A 19,871-nucleotide genomic window follows, 5' to 3' on the forward strand; every position below is an offset into this window, starting at 1 on the left:
ATTTCCTTGCACTGCACACATACAAAAGAGAGACGCATCTTTGATGTGCGTTTAAATACGTCATTAACAACTTGTTGTTCAGTTTGGTTCCGTACACACACCTTTGAATTTTTAAAATGTGGTTGTCGCTACCTGCATTTTTCGGGAGTTAATTCAATTGTAGAATTCGGTTGTCACTCCTGTAAATTACTGAACTGTGTGTGTACAGAACAGGATTAAACAAGGTGAATTGACATCCGAATTTTACTGCAGTGTGTACGTGCCGTTGTGATGCCTAAATTCACTTGTAGCATTTAAAACAATTGAATTTTTGAACAATTGATTGTAACCAACAATGACTAGCAGTGGCAGTTGTAGGAATGAAGTTATTAAATGTCACAGTTCATTTGAGCACTTGAATTTGAGCTCTTCCTCAACTCACTGTTTGATTAAAACTTACTTTTATGTTAAATAATAGAAACTTAATGTTTTCACTCAGCAAATCAATTGTGATTGTTGTCAAAGGATTTCTGGGCTTTTCTAATCATAATGTTATTTTTTAAATGCCAGTTACTACAGACCTTATCTCTGAATCAATAGATCGCATACCCTGTTGATTTATCTAAAAAACAAAAGATCATGTTACATTATTTGTGCTTAACCTAATTCAAATTCATAACCCAAGCCTACACCTTTTTGTGATATCACAACCAACATGTCTGTAATGCACATGATTATCCCAATGCCTTTGCTTGGTAAACTATCTATTTTCATGTTCCTTTATCAAAGGCCAGATCAATGGCAAGGGTGACCTTAAACACATATTTGAAAATTTTACATTATAAAACTGTAATGTATATGTGTCATTGTTATTCCACAAAACAAATGATTTGCATTGCCTGCATGTCCCTCCTGCCAATGAAACATTTATTAATGTAAATACCAATTGGCAATCAATAAACATAACTAGAGCGCCTCCCCATATGTAAACACGCTCCTCATTGAACATATTGACAGCACAGTGTTGTGTCCAACCTGAACAATTACAGAGCCGTTTCCTGCTGCCTTGCTCTGAAATTGATTTCTCTTTGAAGTTCCCAATTTGTGTTTTAGCATTGTTGGTTTAATGCTAAACCAAACAACCTTTTTATCAAGCTTTTTTTTCTTCTTCTTTTCTATGGTCAAATTGTCAGACATATGTACATGAATTTAACTGACTGATGCCACCAATGCAAATTTTATATTTTGTGTATTATATATACTTCCATTCAAAGGTTTGGGGTCAGTGCGATTAAAAAAAAAAAAAAAAAAATCAGTCTATTATTCAGCAAGGGTGCATTAAATTGATTAAAAAAAAAAAAAAAAAAATGTTATAAACAATTTCTATTTGAAATACTTGCTTTTGAACTTTCGATTCATCAAAGAATCTTGAAAAAAAAAAAAGTTTCCACAAGTGTATTAAGCAGAACAACTGTTTTCAACATTGATAATAATAAGAAATGTTTATTGAGAAGCAAATCAGCATATTAGAATAATTTTTGAAGGATCATGTGACATTGAAGACTGAAGTAATGGCTAAATTATATTTCATAATATCACTTTTTTTTTTTTTTTTTTTTTACTGTAATATTACTGTTATTTGATTTTGGATCAAATAAATGCAGCCTGAGTATAAGAGACTTCTTTCAAAAACATGTTAAAAAAATCTTACTGACCCCTTCATTTTCAATAGTAGTATGTATGTATATATAATATGTATACAATTCGTCCCCATGAAATTATAAAGTTCTATCTGACATTTTTGTCAAAATTGAGTTATTCACATATTCTTATTCTGTGACAACTTATTTACATTATGTGATGTTTTTTAACGTTGTGTACATTTTGGGACTTTTTATTTAGAAAACAAAATGGTTCTATCTACAAAGTTAAATGGAATGCAAAAACTTTGAAGCTCAATATCTCAAAACTGCTCAGGCCCTGTTTACACTAGTGCATTTTTGTTTTAAAACGCATAAGTTTTGCTACGGTTACGCCTGTAGTTTACACTACGCCAGCGTTTTCGAACCTCGAAAACTGAGACTTTCGAAAACGCTGCAGAGCCCGTTTTTGCGTTTCAGTGTAAACGTACCAAAACGATGGCGTGGCTGCCCACATTCGTTCTGCGAATCCTTGACGACTGTGTAAACAGTAACATGGAGACTGAACTGCAATCTTTGCTGGCTTTGCTGTCAGTTTTAGCAGCCACTGTGCAGTTAAACTCAGCACTTTTTTAATACTGCAGCTACCTACATGCAACAAGAGGCAACTGTTTACACTTGTACGTGCATGAACGGTCATGTGACATTTCGGCCGTGTAGTATAGACGGAGATCGTTTCTGAAACGCTGTGGAAATGGCAGTGTAGACGAGGATCGTTTTCATTTTAAAACGCCATTTTAAAACGAAAACGCACAAGTGTAAACGGGGCCTCAGAATGCAGATAGAACCTTATAATTCCAAGTGGACAAATTGTTATGGTTATAAATGTTTTTCTACTGTTATAATTTTATATTGTGTGATGTACTGTCTTGTAAATAAGGCTATTTCTTGATTCGGGCTCATCAAGGCCATAAGACAAAGTTAAGAACACTTACTAAATGTAATTCTGGACAGATGAAGTCAGACTTTAGCTTTGCAAAGTAGATTTAAATTGGATCAACAATGCTTTACCAGCTTTAGATTTCCTTATTGTGGTGGTTACTTTACATTTAACGCTTCAGTGTTTGTCAAACATAAAACTTTCTCAATTAAAATTGTCCAAAATAAGTTCACCTCTTCATTCACGTACTCAGAATGTAAAATAATTCATTCAAACTGTAGTAGTTCTCTGCCAACTTCCACTTTAGCTATTGTAAGCGAAACCAGGCGTTAATTTCCAGTAAGTGGATGGTATAGCATTAGACGGAACTTTATTAATCCCTAGGGTGAAATTGAAGGTAAAAGCAAGTCTCCCTTGGCTTACATTTTATAGATTGAAGTAAAAATATTGGCCTTGCTGTACAGTTTTTGTCGTAGAGTAATGTGTCCTAAAAAAACCTGATGGTAATTTACAGAGGTGTAGTAGGGAAGCGTGAGGCACAACCTAACACGGGGTTAGTTGTAACACATATGGTTTATACTTCCACATTTGCTAGCATGATGACACTTAGTGTATTTACTAGTTGCCATATCGACAATATATAGAGAAAAAATCCGCCAAAATTCAGAAATCTTTGGAAGATATCTCTGAACATTTATTTAACAATAGCTAAACCTATGGGGCATGTTGTCATATTTCACTTCCCTTCTTTAGGGGTAAATAAATAAAAAAGTATACACTGTATTGATGAAACAAAGCCACATATTTGTACTAGACATGTGTGAAATGAATGTGGAACAAAAGAAATTCTCTGAACCCTAAGTAGATTTACATAAACTGAGAAAGTCAAAAAGCGTTAGGTTGTGCCCCGCTCTCCCCTATCTCTTTCATTGCCTCTACTGTTTTTCCCATATGTAACATTTGAAGAGGTATTTTTCATGACTAAATGATGTAAAAGTCCTAAACAACAGGCTTTCTGCCAGGGACTCAATGTTTTGATTGGATCCTCCGGTGGCTCCCATGCCTGACTAACTCAGCACACCGACACAGATGTAGAGTGGGAGGGTGTGATAGAGTCTCTCTGTCTCTACCTGATAATAAGACATCATGAGGATACGTCTGTCTCGAGCTGAAGATAGAACATTCTGTTTGGGAGGCTTGATATATTGTTTGATGTTTAGGATATGTATTTCTTCTGCAATATGACATCCATGGTTGATCTGCTTACACTTTTTCACAGGTGGTTATCGGCTTGATCTACAGCTGATAGTGAGGCTTTCAGTAGATCTGTATAGCTTGGGAATTTGCAAATAGAGAAGCAACTGTTGGTTTTAACAGATACAAATAGACATGTTTTCAATTTTACATTTGTGCATCACTCTATGGAAGCTTTTACAAAAGTGCAGTTTTAACTGAAAATCATGGAATCATCATGTTGGAACCATTATAACTAAAAAAAAATGCACTTAGGATGCGTGAGTTAAACAAACGAATCTAGTAGCTAGCTAGTTAACACTAAAACACTAAAAATACCGACATTAAATAGGTGGTGTTTAAAATCTTTGTACTCCGTGATGCATATACTGTATTGCCAAGTTTTGGGTTCTGCTTTTTAAATTGCTGACAAAGTAGAAGTGTTTGTTTGTATACTTTATGAAATATGATCATCATAGTCATAATAGGGATAGAAGGGAGAGCGCGCGATTGGCCCGAGGTTATCTAGAGTCACCAAAGCGGCCGGGCGCGCCGGTGCAGACCCCCTGACGACACCTGCATGGGTTTTGGATCAGATAAATGCACGCCGGAGGGGCCGGCGATGGGTCGACACTCGTTTGCATGTATTAGTTCTGGAATTGCCACAGTTATCCAAGTAGTGGGTGGGAGCGATCAAAGGAACCATAACTGATTTAATGAGCCATTGTTAACCACCACTTTCACGGTCCAGAAAGGTACTAAACATCATTAAAATAGTCCATGTGACTGCAGTGGTTCAGCATTAATTTTATGAAGTGACAAGAATACTTTTTGTGCGCAAAAACAAAACAAAAATAACAATATTATTCAGCAATATCCTCTCTTCCGTCTCATTATCGTACACTGTTTATGTTAAGTGCTTCCAGGTTCTATGTCCAATGAGTCCAAAATCAACATAATCCCTTGCGTCGATCACGAGATATTCCTTATTGAAGAACGATTTTAAAAATGCCCATTAGGGGGGTGTCAAGGGCTAAACAAAAAGGCTAAATTGGTTCCAAATGCTGTAACTTTGGATTACTTTATGCTATCACCACAAAATTAATTTGATCCAGATGCAGCTCACATGTAGGAGAATTTTCCTCCTATCCTTATTTCCTTCCTTAATTATTGCATGTCAAATAAGAAAGATATGTAAAATTAAGTGTAATATTCTAATTTTCTGAGATACTGAATTTAGGATTTTCCTTAGTTGTCAGTTATAATCATCAAAATTAAAAGAAATAAACATTTGAAATATATCAGTCTGTGTGTAATGAATGAATATAATATACAAGTTTCACTTTTTTAATGGAATTAGTGAAATAAATCAACTTTTTGATGATATTCTAATTATATGACCAGCACCTGTAAATCTAAACCCACAACACACATTTCCTCTGTGTCTCCCTCTGCAGGTAATTGACATAATTGTCCGTCAGCTCCAGCAGTGATGGATTTGAAGGACAGACAGCAGCGCTCTCTGACACGGGGTCAGTGCGGAAAGGATCTGCACTACGCTACATGCTCTCTAGACAATGAGAACTGCCATATAGTGTCACAGAAATCATACAGTTCCAGCAAGAGGCTGAAGGCCTACCAGCAGGATGGACGCCTGCGCTACGGAGGATGTGTTGCGGAGTTGGTGCACCAGGAGACAGAAGAGTATGTCAGACAAGGTAAGATTGTTACTGTAATTAATACATGAATGGAAGAAATCATAATGATAAATATGGCAGCTGTACTATAGGTACATCACATTAGTTACATTTTGGCAAAATTTTGCAAGCAAAAAGTGTCTGTTGTCTATTATCAATAGTGTAGAGATGCTCATGCGAAATTCCCAATCAAATGGATTCCTATTAAAATGACTGGATTTTGATTTGAATTTATTTTGTTTGTTTTATGTTTTTGTTTGTCTTTTTACTTACATCAAATATAACATCATATATTCAGGTTTAAAGCAAATAGTGGACTATCTCACGAATGTATGTGCAATTCTTAAGTGCATGTTGGATACAGCAGTCTTTAGGTCAGAGTTTTCTCATTAGTTGGGGCTTTAACACAAATGCCATCATGGATGAATGTTATCCATTTTAACCCACATAATCCCCCTGTAATAAAAACAGAGAAGATGATTTTCTGTGGTAAGTTTTAATTTGCAGCTATTGAAACTTTTGATCTGTGTGCACAGAACTGTGCTAATGCTTCAAGACAAATATTTGCAAAACGCTATTGTTCCTTTCATGCAAGTGACACTGACCTGGTAAACACAAACCAGATTAGAGCAGAGCGATGTTTTTTTTTTTTTTTTTTTAAAGAACCCCCCCATTTAAATCTACTAATTTAAGATAAATGAACTAGCTTAATTAAAGGATTTATTTTATATTAATGAACAAACCTGAATACATTAGACCATGGTTCCCAACTTTTTTTTGGTCCATGAAATTTACATGGAAGCACCCTGCATTCATGTAATTTGATTGTTATTAGCATATTCAATTATATGCCATTTCAATTTTACAGCAAGGCCATTAATATCAGGAGTGATTTCAGTGATTGCCATGTGAATATCATTGAGCGCTTTCAATTTGTTTTGTCATTTTGATCACAACCGGGAATTTTTACAGAGAATTTTCTTTCTGAGAGAAGTTGTGTTCTGTCTGGTATTTAGCCATGACTTTATTTGCCTATCAGGGTCAGTTCATCAAGGATACATTCTTGAATTGAAAAACTAGAAATTGAATAGTTTTTATCTTTGAAAATTGTGCTGACAGGTTTTTTTTTTTGCTTAAATTGATCTTGCTATGAAGTGTTAACCAGTTATTATTTACAGTTCGACCAACTGACCTTAATCAGTTGCTGCACAGAAAATTGATTGTAAAAATGAAGTTTTAAAAACTTTGTGCCATGTTGAAAGCTGTTCTTACAAACACCTTAAGCCAGATTTGTCAATAAAGAGATAATAGAGTTGAGCTGCAGTATGCAGTCAGAAACCTTCATCTTTTCAGTATATGAACTAACTTTCCTGTTTTCATCTAGTCCAAATACTGCGAGTGGGTTTTATATATATATAAATATATATATATATATATTGACGGTGAAATTAAAAACTACTGCCATGGATTCAAATCTCAGTTTAACAGTTGAGCCCAAGCCTCCGTTACTAATTTTAAAATGTCACTTTAGAATTAGCAAGGAACCCTGAGTTGCCTCATTGAAGCCTATTGTATCATGTAGAGTATTATGAGAAAGAGATTGATTAAGCGAGTGTATTACCTGCAACTGATACAGCATTTATTCTTAAGGTCAATCTTACTTTCATAATAAAAAATCAGTTTGAATGTCCACTTAGGAAAGCGATATCTTTGTCCTTTTAACGGTTACGGTGATTTCCCACGACAGCACAAGTCACTGCATTTGTCGGATGCGTCTTATAAGGTGTTGTTTTAAGTAAAAATAATGCCCTTGTTTACAACCTTGTTTCAGTCCCTTTCAATATTAAAGTCTTTGCTACATATTATTTATATGAAATAAAATATTTATTGAACAATTATATTTAAATAATAGCCATTATAAAAGTATGAGAAGTTTGTACAATAGGAAATAAACACAAGCAAACAATTCAGTCAAAAGTACAAAAGCAGGGCTCTAGTTAGTACAGGATTCCAGTTAAATAAAAATGTAAACATAAACTTAACTTTGCCTTTAGCCAAATCTATTTGATCTGGTACTGGAACAAGTAATAGATTAATAAGACCAAAGATTGCCCTTTTGATATGCCCAAAACAAATGATATCTCATGTTTAACCACTGTCTACATAAGCGGCAGGTACATGACTGCTGAACTGCCGCTGACGACCTGGAGCTCACATCTCCAAAAACGTCTAAACAAATGTTTAAACAGGGGCTATGTTTATATATAAATCGCATATTTGAGCTCTAAACAACTACATTCTAGCCTAAAAAACTACATTTTGTAACACAATAAAAGTAGTATTTGTAAAATCCTCTGCTGAAGCTCACTGTGAGAATTGCTGCCAGCATAGATCCACCAGAAACAAGCGGAGTGATACAAATAGTAAAACTGTTTCCATGTGATATTAGTAGAATATCGCATGGCAAGAAAAGGCTCTCAGCCAATCAGATTCGAGAACCAGAATGAACAGTTGAGTATGGAAAATCTCGTTGAATCTTTCTCTGTTTGAGAGTTGCTGTTCAAAAGTTTGTGGTCAGTAAGATTTTTTTTTTTTAAAGAAATTTATAATTTTATTCAGCAAGGACACATTAGCTGTGCTATTAAAGGAGTAAATACATTTTAAAATTTTAAATTCTAATAATATTTTACAGTATTACTTTTTTATTGTATCTTTGATCAAATAAATGTAGGCTTGGTGAGCATAAGAGACATAAAAGGCATAAGACACTTAAAAAAAACATATTGACCCCAAACTTTTGAACGTGTATACACTATGTATGTAAAGGTATTTGAATTTGCTTTTTCAATAAAAATAAATTGTAAAAATATAAAAATCAACTGGTCACACTTGCAAGATTTAGGTGAACTGCAACACAGTTAAAATGGTGATTTTTTTTTTTTTTTTTTTTAATTTAATTTAATTTATTTATTACATTTTCTAACTTCAAATCTTGATGTTGAATAAAACAAACTCATGTACATGTTATTATTCATCAACTACCCTTTATTAATACTCTTGATTTTATTTGGGGGTTTCCACTCTCAGTCCAGATTGCATCCAGAATCAACATACGGTTATTTTGTCTGAATTCCACCAGCACAATATTTCTGTGGAGATTCAGCCAAACTCACAATACAGCCTGAAGCGTTTTTTTGTCAGGTTTTGATTTTGGAATGTCCAGGAGAGGGATACTGCCTGTAATTCAGTTTTTTTTTTTTTTTTTTTTTTTCCACAGGCTTCTGTGTTTTCCATAGATGCTGGCTCAGGTGTAGATCAAAGACGGCATGAAACAGAGAATCTTTTAACAGTCGGAGATGAGTTGTGCCCCACTAGCAGTGCCCACATCTCATTATAGCAAAGTTTCATCTACCTAAAGCAAGAGGTGACCTTGTCGTCACTTTTCTCCTTCACTGTGTGCTGTAAAAATAGCCCAAACCAGTGAGACCGAGCTGCACACTGCTGCCTCATCTTCAGAGTGGATCAGACAGACTGAGACATACAGAGAGAAAATGATAGACACAGAACCAGGATTAGCAGTCTCTAGCTTTCAGTAGCCTGAGGTCTCTGGTCCACATGTTCTTTTTTTTTTTTTTTTTACCTGCCAGCTGTAGTCTGTTCCACATTACATCTGAACAAACTTGCCATGGATATGCTCATATGGCTAAGGGAGGAGTTTTTGGTTGTAGGACACTCCAAGCTGGTGGTCCATGGCCGTAGTAGATGTTCAGGGCTCCGCAGGCAGCTTTGCCTCAGTAAAGGCCATATGGCGAGGGAGCTTCAGAAGTACGGGAGCACTCGTTATGGACATTTGCGGGAAGGAGTGCTCTGCCTCTCAGGCAGCCCAAAACCCTCATATGGTCCCTTTAGTGCACTTTTTTCTAGCACAACATCTGGTAGCATGTGCTTATCGTCCTCCATCTGAGCCCTTACTAAGCAGAGCTGCTCCAAACATAGCAGAACATTGAGATTACACTATGGGTAATGTGGGTGAACGGGGAAGCGGGAGAGAGGATGGAGGAGAGTAAATCAGGAGGAAAGCAGCAACTATATCCATCTCTATTACACTGTTTACACCTGAGATTAACATCCAGCTCAGATTATGATCCAGTCAGAAGAGATCTGGTGACAGGAATTACTGTTTATACTTGTCATGTCACATGTCATGTGGCAAATGCATCACTGGTGACCAATTCTGATCGAATTTTGTCAAGTGGATAGTCTCTGATTTCATGACCTGCACACCGGTCTGTCATTTAACAACATTTAGTCATTTAGTCCATTAACCATATGCATGAATAGGTCATTTTCATATTTATAACAATTGATATTATATTATATTATATATTATATTATATTATATTAATGTAAGTAATAAGGTACGAGAGGCTTTTCTGTATCGTGAATAAGTCACGGCTGTAGGACATTGTTAGCACCTCTCGTACCCTAGCTTCGAGTACCTTATTGCTTTTATAAAACGGTTACCACACAATACAAATATTAAAGCCAAAAATATGTATCAATGCAACTTTCATGAAGTAAACTCTTACTAAAAGCCTTCCTTCCACCGGAAAAAATAGTCCCTGACTGTGAACAGCAACAGAAGTTACATTATTACGCCATTAGATGGCGGCAAAGACTGTCTTTATGAGTGTGTCAGTCAGTAGCAAAGACTTTTACATTGAAAAGACTGAATTGTTGTGAACACGGAACAAGACGCAACTGACAAATGCTTTGACTAGCGCTGCCAGTCACGGGAAAACCCCTTAACTGTTAAAAGGACAAGATAATACATTGGACATTTAAACAGTTTTTTTTATTATGAACATAGGAGTGACCTGAAGAAAAATGCAGGTAATAAACTCGCTCACTCGATCTCTTTCTCACAATCTTCTACATAATACAGTAAGCTTCAATGAACAATATCAATTGAGAACATACAGTTTACATTGCTAAGAGTGGTTGTGATGATGTCATCCCTAAAAAAAAAATACATTGTCGCATAAGCTTTGTTTTATCACTAATAAAATCTGCCCTTGAGCAGTTTACATACATAATTTTGCGTATATCGCAAATTCGTATATTTTGCATCCCAAATATCCATAAAATGTACAGAGTAATGAAACAATTGAAATTCGCCAGTACTGCTTATTTTCAAATATAATGTTATTAAATAGGAAATATAAGAAGATGACGGCGAACTGGAGCAGCTTGTCTGACAGGAATTTACTGCCTTTATATGACGAAGCTCAGGTTTGGACACAGAGCAGCTCATTTGTCCTGTATGCAAAAAATTTTAAGGTCCATAAAAAGACTGGTACAGTGAAATATTCAGTCTTTGCATATTGCAACAATCTTTAAAGGTGCCCTAGAATTGAAAATTGAATTTACCTTGGCATAGTTGAACAATAAGAGTTCTGTACATGGAAATGACATACCATGAGCCTCAAACACCATTGTTTCCTCCTTCATATGTAAATCTCGTGCATGAAAAACACCACGGAAAAACAATCTCAACATAACACCGACTGTGATGCAACAGTCGGGGTCATTAATATGTACGCCCCCAACTTTTGCATATACCAGCCCATGTTCAAGGCAGTATTAACGTCATGGAGCTGCACAGCCGAATCATCAGACGTTCTGCAGGTATTGTGAAGCATGCAAGCAATGATAATAATAATAAATGTTCATGATCTATGATATCATGATATATTTAGTGATATTTGTAAATTGTCTTTCTATATGTTTTGTTGGCATGTTGCTAATGTACTGTTAAATGTGGTTAAAGTTACCATTGTTTCTTACTGTATTCACGGAGACCACAGCCATGTCGTTATTTTCATTTTTAACCCGAAAATGCTTGTAGTCTGTATAATTCATAAACACATCTGTATTCTTATCGAGTCTCTCCAACCGTGTGTAGCTTTAGCCCCGTTAGCCGTGCAGCACTATCAAACTCATTCAGAATCAAATGTTAGCAAAAATCCACAAAATACATGCCATACTTATGTGATCTGATATGCTGCATCACCAACACTTTGTAATGATCCATTTTGAGAGTTAAATTGTGAACTTCAGTATTGTTTATGCAATGTTTAATGGAGTCACGAGCTTGGGGGTGGGGAGCATGAGCATTTAAAGGTGTACATACCCCAAATCAGAGCATTTTTAATTTCACCCTAAACTAGGCAGTTAAAACATGGTATAATAAACAATCTATGGGGTATTTTGAGCTGAAACTTCACAGACACATTCTGGGGACACCTTAGACTTATATTACATCTTGTAAAGTGGCACCTTTAATGCCTTGAACATGCAGAACAAGCCTTGAACAAGGCTTCACTTTTCAGGACTTTTGCGGTACACTTGGAGCAACACCATGAACGTGGACGCTGCATGTATAGGCTAATTCTGTCATGTGACACCGCATTTATTTGCATTTAAGCCCTTTTTCTCGACAAAGTGTTTTTTTGCGACATTTGAAGTATCGCCATAGAATTTATAAGCTAAAGATAAACGGAAAAAGATTGTGTCAACATTTGAGAAATTTTATCGACAAATGGCATTTCCATCAGCTATATTGCTAAACATTTTAAAGCGCTAAACTTTTTTTCGCAAAAAAAAAAAAAAAAATGTTCGGATGGAAACCTGTCTAATGATTGTAATGACAGAATAAACATAACAATCCAAAACATACAGCCATGTAGGACAAGACTCGACCAAAACCCAAGAAACACTGTGGTATAACTTGTGTTCACGGCACCTCATATTTACCGGAATCTCGAGATGACAACAGGTGACATTATATTCAGAGCTGTTCACGTCCTCGGACTGGGAATTATGCGTTTCTATGGCACTGCTATCAACATCTAAATGAATCTACAGCGGCCATGTGGTACACGTGGGAGCTTTCAGAAAACTCCCATCCTACAAGTTACGAGCTCTACGAGGATGTGAACACTTTTTACAAGCTAGAATCTCGTAATTACAGGAATTACGAGGTGGCGTGAATGCACCTTAAATACTAGAGGGGTAATAGGCAAACAAGACACCTGGGAACGATCACTCAACTAATCAACTAGAAAAACTACAAAGAACTACAAAATATGGGTTAGAACAGGATGCAACATATAAGTACACACAAGACCAGGGGAACATAGGCCGAGATCATGACAATATGGCTTCAAAAGACTTGGAAAAGTAGTACTTTTATGATACTTTTTTTTCTTGATTAGCTTCAACTGTGCTTGATTAGCTTCAAATTAGCTTGATTAGCTACATGGATCCAAGAGCTACATTAAGCTTCTTAAAAACATTTTTTTTTTTATGGAAAAACGAACTGCATACAGGGTTGGACTGATGCGAGGTCGAGTAAATATTGACAATTTTTATTTTTGGCAAACTATTCCTTTAATTCTGGGTGTAAATGGGACCTTAAGTGTGCTGGCTGCAATGCCTAAAGCTCACTATACTAAAAGAAATAACTAGTCTGTACTTTTCTATTTTCAAATTTGCTCTCCCACATGAAGGCTAATTTTAGATCTGCATCATATGGACTTGTCGCTCAAGATCAATACCAATGTGACTGCATCGCTTTCAGGCTTTCGATTTGTTTGGAGTAAGAGTAGGTAGTTTAACAAGCTCTTGATAGGATTTTCATCCATATTACAGCCGGCAGCCATCAAAGCTGACAGAGGGAGCTTGCGATAGTATAGTAACGCTCATGGTCTTTAACTGACAATGAAAAGCAGATTATGTTTTAATGCAGTTCTAACGTATTCCTACACCCACCGCCTGTTACAGGAACTTTGAAATATTGTGGGGGTCCAGGTGAGTCTCCATCGCAATTAGAGATCATTTCCATGTTGAAGAGGGACATTAGGCCTCTGCTACAGAGTGGTGTGTAATGGCCAGTGCTTGAGATATAATATTGATGGGAGCGCTCTAGTGGAATACGAATGAGAATGCACTGGGAATGAAAAGCTGAAATGAAGTGGTGGAAATGAGTTAGCTGATGTACAAACACCTAAACAGAACTGTCTCATTGGCATACAGTAGCTTTTGATGTCTGCGGTGGTTTTTCTATTCATGGAGATGTTGACCTTGAGTACAATGGATTGCATTTACTGTATGAGCATAATTCTTTCTCTGCCATTCATTCTGTGATGTCCTTGACTGTCTCATTTCATCTTTCTCTCTCTGTTTCTCATTTATTCTCTCCCTCTTCACTCTCTCACTCTCTCTATGGTCAATGCAATGAAATCTTTTGTAGAATTATAAGTCAACATGAATTGTGAATGATTCAACCGTGCATGTTATTTCAGTTGTTTATGGAAATGTAATAACTTGGTCTTTCTTTGAAGCAAATTTGCCTTTTCACTTATGTCAGTCAGGACGTGAGCTATTAAAGGGTTAGTTCACTCAAAAATGAAAATTCTGTCATCATTTACTCACCCTCAAGTTGTTCCAAACATGTATACATTTCTTTGTTCTGCTGTACACAAAGGAAGATATTTGGAAGAATGTTTGTAACCAAGCAGATGTTTTTGAGATTTGACAAATTTGTTTTTGCCTGGTTATACTATAAAATGTAAGAACCAAAAAGAGGACTGAACAGTGCACTTAAACATCATGTCAACATGTAATTTGCCAGAAGTAGAGTTTTAATTACTCATCTGTTCTTCTTTTCTGCAGGCGGTTTTTTTTTGTAACAATTATATAACAGCATAATTTGTTGTTTGCATGTCACTGCATGTGTCTGTTGAATTATGTTCCATGGTGTTCTTGAGAAACGAGTCATGTTTAAAACTTAATGTGTAAACATTACAGCTATTTAGCATTTAAATACATTATGAAGGAGTAATACCATTCTGTAAGATCTTAAATATTATTTAGTCAGCAATATGCTCTCTAAATCTGAAAACGCAGAGATATTGTTAGCAGCTGTGGACTGAAGGTGCTAAATTCACGGCAAGGCAAACAATTAGCCACAAATGAACTGAAAACTAAATCAGTTCTGGGGAAGACATAAATTATGAAAAGATGAATTTTCTAATTCATCAAACCTGGCCACAACACAACATTAGAATGGAAATAATGTGGTGTGAATTAAAGCTGCAGTCCGTAAGTTTTGCCTTTTTGTCGCCATCTCTGTTTGAAACCTGCAATTGCAGATATTTGCAGAATTATCTTCTTTACATGGGTTGTGCATCGCGGATAATGTACAGTGGATACTGTACTTTGGAGTCACAGATTGTAGTCTTGGAAGTATGACCAAAATAAGAATTTTCACCGGAAAATGTCATCTGAACAAATAAGTAACATGTCTGCCACTTTTGTTCTGAGCATTACAATAAATCGCGCTGCTAATGGTGATTAAATCTAACAATCGCTTAGCTTGGATGACATCAAACCATGCAAATTATTATTATTATTGTTATACTTTGTTCTCAAATTGTTAATGTTAACAACATCAGCATTGCATGACTATGTGTATTTAGTGTGTATTAGCGTTACCTGTAGATTTCAATTTCTGTAGCCACTCCGCAGTCCGAAGTCTTTTGCTTTTGACTACGGGTAAATCTCCAGTTGTCACTGATGATTGTCATTTGGACATTTCTGGAAATCAAAATGATAAGTTTAATTATTCCAGCTGCTGTGAGAAAAGGCTATAAATGATCTGCTACCAGCAGCATCCTCACATGCCGGATAGCCTACTAGCTGGGACTATTTACAGACGTGACGTAATGACACAAAGATGAACGGCTGCATGCTCGAATTTCCCGCAGAAACCCACCAGTACCGATTTTATTATAAAACATTATTACAAGCTTACCATTGTAAATCGGGCTAAGGTAAGGAGATAGTTTTGAACACTGGCTGGTTATGTACTTGCTCAAAAATTGATTTTGGATAATTGTTAACCAAAAAAAGTTACAGACTGCAGCTTTAAAAAAAATGTTTACAATACATGCTTTAACTGCTATAGGGTCATCTTTTTTTTTTTTTTTTTAGTGAAATGCTAGGGCCACCCTGTGTGGATGTAGAATATCTCTTACAGACATTATAGATGTTAACCTTGAATGCTGCATGATAATCTGTTTTTTTTTTTGTTTTGTTTTTTTACTTTTAAAGGAGACCCAGCATTGATCCCTGAGGAACTCCTTACTGTCTTCTATAGGGATAAGAAAAATACCTCTTTTTTTCTTGTTTCAAAGTCCTGCTGTTTATCTCGCCCCTCGCAGTGTGTGGCTTTGATATGGTTATCTAGTGAAGCACGGGCTCAAGGGCAGGTCTGCTATAAACTATTCCAGGGAGCATCTCACCTCTTCTCAGGCCGTCTTTCAAAGATTTAGTATTTGGTCTTTAGTATCACCAAGGACAGTGATGTCCTTGGTTTAGAGTTAATAATAATAATAATAATAAAAGGATTAGATTTTATTCTTCATTCTGGCATGTTTCAGAAATTTTATTTTAGCTGGAGTCTAAAGAAGTAGTTAGCCCAAATCTCGAAAGTGAAAGTTTTTTTTTTTTTTTTTTTTTTTTTTAATTCACTCTATAGCTTCTTAGAATTTAAAGTTTTAAATGTGCTGTTTGGTGAAAGAAAAGAAAAGTTTTTCTTCAAAGAAAAGGGCACTGGCATTTTGTTAGTCTCCTTGCACTCAAGGTAGCCTATTAGACTCTTAGTCACACCCAGCACCTGGACTCTCAGAGTTTTTAAGTCGGCTCATTTGCACAAGGCAAATGGTAAGCCAGTGGAGTGAACCCTAATTTCCAGCCCCCCTCTAGACCCTAATGGGCTCTAATGCAAGTATCCAGGGGTTCATAAGCCTTGCCAATTAGCCTGGCAATCAAAATGGGCTATTTTATGAGGAAAAAATGGTGCCTTATGACTTGTATAAAATAAGCCTCTTGAAAGCCTGATTATCTTCATGCAAGTAAAAGAAAGGTTGTTTCTTTTTTTCTTTTTTGCCCCCTTTTTGTTTTTTAAAAGTAATTATGTGGTAGCTTTAATACCATTACCTTTGGAATAATTTCAAACTTGACGCAATTCAACTAAAGGTGCTATATTTTATTTGAGGGCAAGATTATCAGTGAGTAATTAATTAAATTTCAGTCTGTTTATGTTCCATAGAAGATATAAACTCAAAAAAGTGTAAATGATGACAAACTCTTATCCAAAACCCAATTGACTGCCTTACTACCTACATAGGCAGCTGCCTTTTAAGGGAGTATCCTAACCGTCATGGAACCTCAGAAGGCAGTATGTCACTCTGCACAGTGGCCAGAGGGATTTTGAGCCATTCCTCTTCCAGAACCGTGGCCAGGTCACTATGTGATGAAAGTGGAGGAAAACGTTTTCTGATTTGCTCGTCCAAAAAACCCCAAAGTGGCTCAAAAATATTTAGATCTGGTGACTGTGCAGGCCATGGGAGATGTTCAGCTTCACTTTCATGTTCATCAAACCATTCTGTCACAAGTCTTGCTGTGTGTATTGGTGCATTATCATGTTGATACACGCCACCCCCTTCAGGGTACAGTGTTTGAACCATTAGGTGCACGTGGTCCTCCAGAATGGTTCGGTAGTCTTTGGCAGTGATGCGCCCATCAAGCACAGTAGGGAATGCCATGATATTGCAGCCCAAACCATCACTGATCCACCCCCGTGCTTCACTCTGGACACGAAACAGTCTGGGTGTTAAGCCTCTTTGGGGCTTTTCCACACCATAACTCCCACGAATGTGGGAAAGACAGTGAAGGTGGACTCATCAGAGAACAATACATGTTTCACATTGATCACAGCCCAAAATTTGCTGTGTTGGCACCAGTGAAACTGACATTTGGCATTGGCACGACTGACCAAAGGTTTGGCTATAGCAGCCTGACCATGAATATTGACTCTGTGGAGCTTCCGACAAACAGTTTTGGTGAAAACAGGAGCGTTGAGGTGCATTTAATTCTGCAGTGAGCTGGGCAGTTGTGGTTTTATTTTTTTTTTGGATACAATCCAAGTTAGTACCTGAACATCCCTTTCAGACAGCTTCCTCTTGCACCTACAGTTAATCGTGTTGCATGTGGTTCATGCTACAGTACGTGCTGACATTACCCTGGACACCATAGCTCTCGGTACACCACAAAGACTTGCTGTCCTGGTCACAGATGAGTCAGCAAGACAAGCACCAACAGTTTGTCTTCTTTTGAACTCTGATATGTCTCCCATTAAGTTGTGTGGATTGCAATATTTATGTACAGCTGTGCTATTGCTTTGCTAATTCAACCTTCACACTCTGCTCTTACTGACAGAATGTAAAATCAGTGAAGATCGGCCAGCAGGCTGTACATATACAGTTGTGGTCAGAATTATTGGCACCCTTGATAAATATCAAAGATGACTGTAAAAATAAATCTGCATTGTTTATTCTTTTGATCTTTAATTCAAAAAATTATCAAAAATCTAACCTTTCATTGAATGAAAGAATTGGGGGGGGGACGAATTGGTTTTGATGTTTGTTTTGGATCATTGTCCTGATGGAAGTTCGAACCACGGCCCATTATTGGATTTCTAGCAGAAGCGGTCAGGTTTTGATTTTTTATCTGTTGGTATTTGATAGAATCCATGATACCATGTATCTGAACAAGATGTCCATGACCTGCAGCAGGAAACTTGGGCCCACAACATTTAAGATCCAGCAGTATATTTAACCGTGGGCATGGGGTACTTTTTATCCATATGTGCACCAAACCCATCTGGTGGGTTTGCTGCCAATAAGCTCTTTTTTTAGTTTCATCTGACCATAGAAGCCGGTCACGTTTGAAGTTCCAGTCGTGTCTGACAACTGATATGCTGGAGATTGTTTCTGTAACATCTTTAGTCGATTGGAACTTCTTAATTATTGCCCTGATAGTGGAAATGGGGATTTTCAATGCTTTAGCTATTTTCTTACAGCCACTTTCTATTTTGTGAAGCTCAACAATCTTTTGCAGCACATCAGAACTATATTCTTTGGTTTTTCTCATTGTGATGAATGATTAAGGGAATTTGGCCTTTGTGTTTCCTCTTGTTTATACTCCTGTGGAACAGGAAGTCATGGCTGGACAATTTCATGTTCATGATCACCCTGGTGTGCTAAAAAAATGTAAATATGAATGGGAATATACTTCAGAGATATTTTACTATTTAAAATTCTAGGGGTGCCAATAATTGTGGCCAATGTGTTTTGGAGAAAAACATTTATTTCATACTGTGATTTTCCCCCACTTTCAATTCTTTTCCTTCAGTGAAAGATTAGATTTTTGCTAATTTTATGAATTACAGATCAAAAGGATAAACAATGCAAATTTATTTTTATAGTCATCTTTGATCATATTTACCAAGGGTGCCAATAATTCTGACCACAACTGTATAGGCGTAAAACCTCCAACACGATGGCTGCATCCGAAAACCTAGGCAGCTAACTTGTTGCCTCACTGCCTTCTCAGGCAATGACTTGTAAGCAGCATTTGTGCATGAAGGCACCTCACAAAACTGATTTAAGACAGACTTCTGAGGCAGCGTAACAGTTTAATGATCTAACGCAAAATAGCACAAGCTTTGTTGGGAACTAAACAAATATTTATTAACTACACTAGTAATTTCTCGCTAGAAATGACAGCAAAAGTGGAAATGCTGGTCAAAAACGTATATTTACACACAAACTGACCAGCAAACGGACACCATCGTTATTTTTCTAGCTTAACTGTCACAGAATGGGAAGCATAGAATTGTAGGATATCAAAGGCAGCGAAGGATACATCTATGCTGCCTTCAAAAGTCGATCAGATGAAGGTATCTCAGGAAGTGAAGCTAAGATTGGATTCGGACGTGCCTTGATGCCTTCCTACCTTGAAATGTGTCCTCCGAAGGCAGCATTTTCCAGTTTTCGGATGCAGCCGATATTGGCCAGTGTTTCACTTTCATTGTCCAACCCCTGTATAATAATGATACTAAAATAACTCTAGAACTAAGTACAAGTTACTGCCTGGCCTGTTCTGTCATAGTTTACACCATGCCAGTGCTGATGAACATATACCTGTACAACATTTTTCCTGTTGTCAGTGATGAACATTCTGCATTCCACACACACAGCAGCTGCTGTCTTAACAGTTGCTGTGCAAATGAAAGGCAAACAAAAGAAAGCAGAGGGATAAATAATAAAGGTGGCATAACAAAGGGATGAGATGCTCTGATGTTACCACAGGCATTTAAAGAGGAGAGTGAACCGGATGAGCTCTCATGAATAAGAGACCCAGACGAGGAAACAGCCGTTAGACAGTCGGCTCAAGCACCGAGCAATACACAAC

The 19,871-nt window shown here is 36.8% G+C and overlaps 1 protein-coding gene across 2 annotated transcripts in view; it reads left to right on the plus strand.

Annotated features, from left to right (window-relative positions):
• The window catches only part of tenm2b (teneurin transmembrane protein 2b), a 289,835-nt gene that overhangs the window by 54,236 nt on the left and 215,728 nt on the right, over positions 1-19,871 (plus strand). For both annotated transcript variants that reach the window (XM_051876630.1, XM_051876631.1), the window contains exon 2: positions 5,250-5,510. In XM_051876630.1, the coding sequence (XP_051732590.1) occupies positions 5,285-5,510 (226 nt within the window). In that variant the 5' untranslated portion in view covers positions 5,250-5,284. The remainder of the gene's footprint in view (positions 1-5,249; positions 5,511-19,871) is intronic.

Source organism: Ctenopharyngodon idella, chromosome 21, assembly GCF_019924925.1.
Source record: "Ctenopharyngodon idella isolate HZGC_01 chromosome 21, HZGC01, whole genome shotgun sequence".
In the NCBI taxonomy this organism is placed as follows: Eukaryota; Metazoa; Chordata; class Actinopteri; order Cypriniformes; family Xenocyprididae; genus Ctenopharyngodon; species Ctenopharyngodon idella.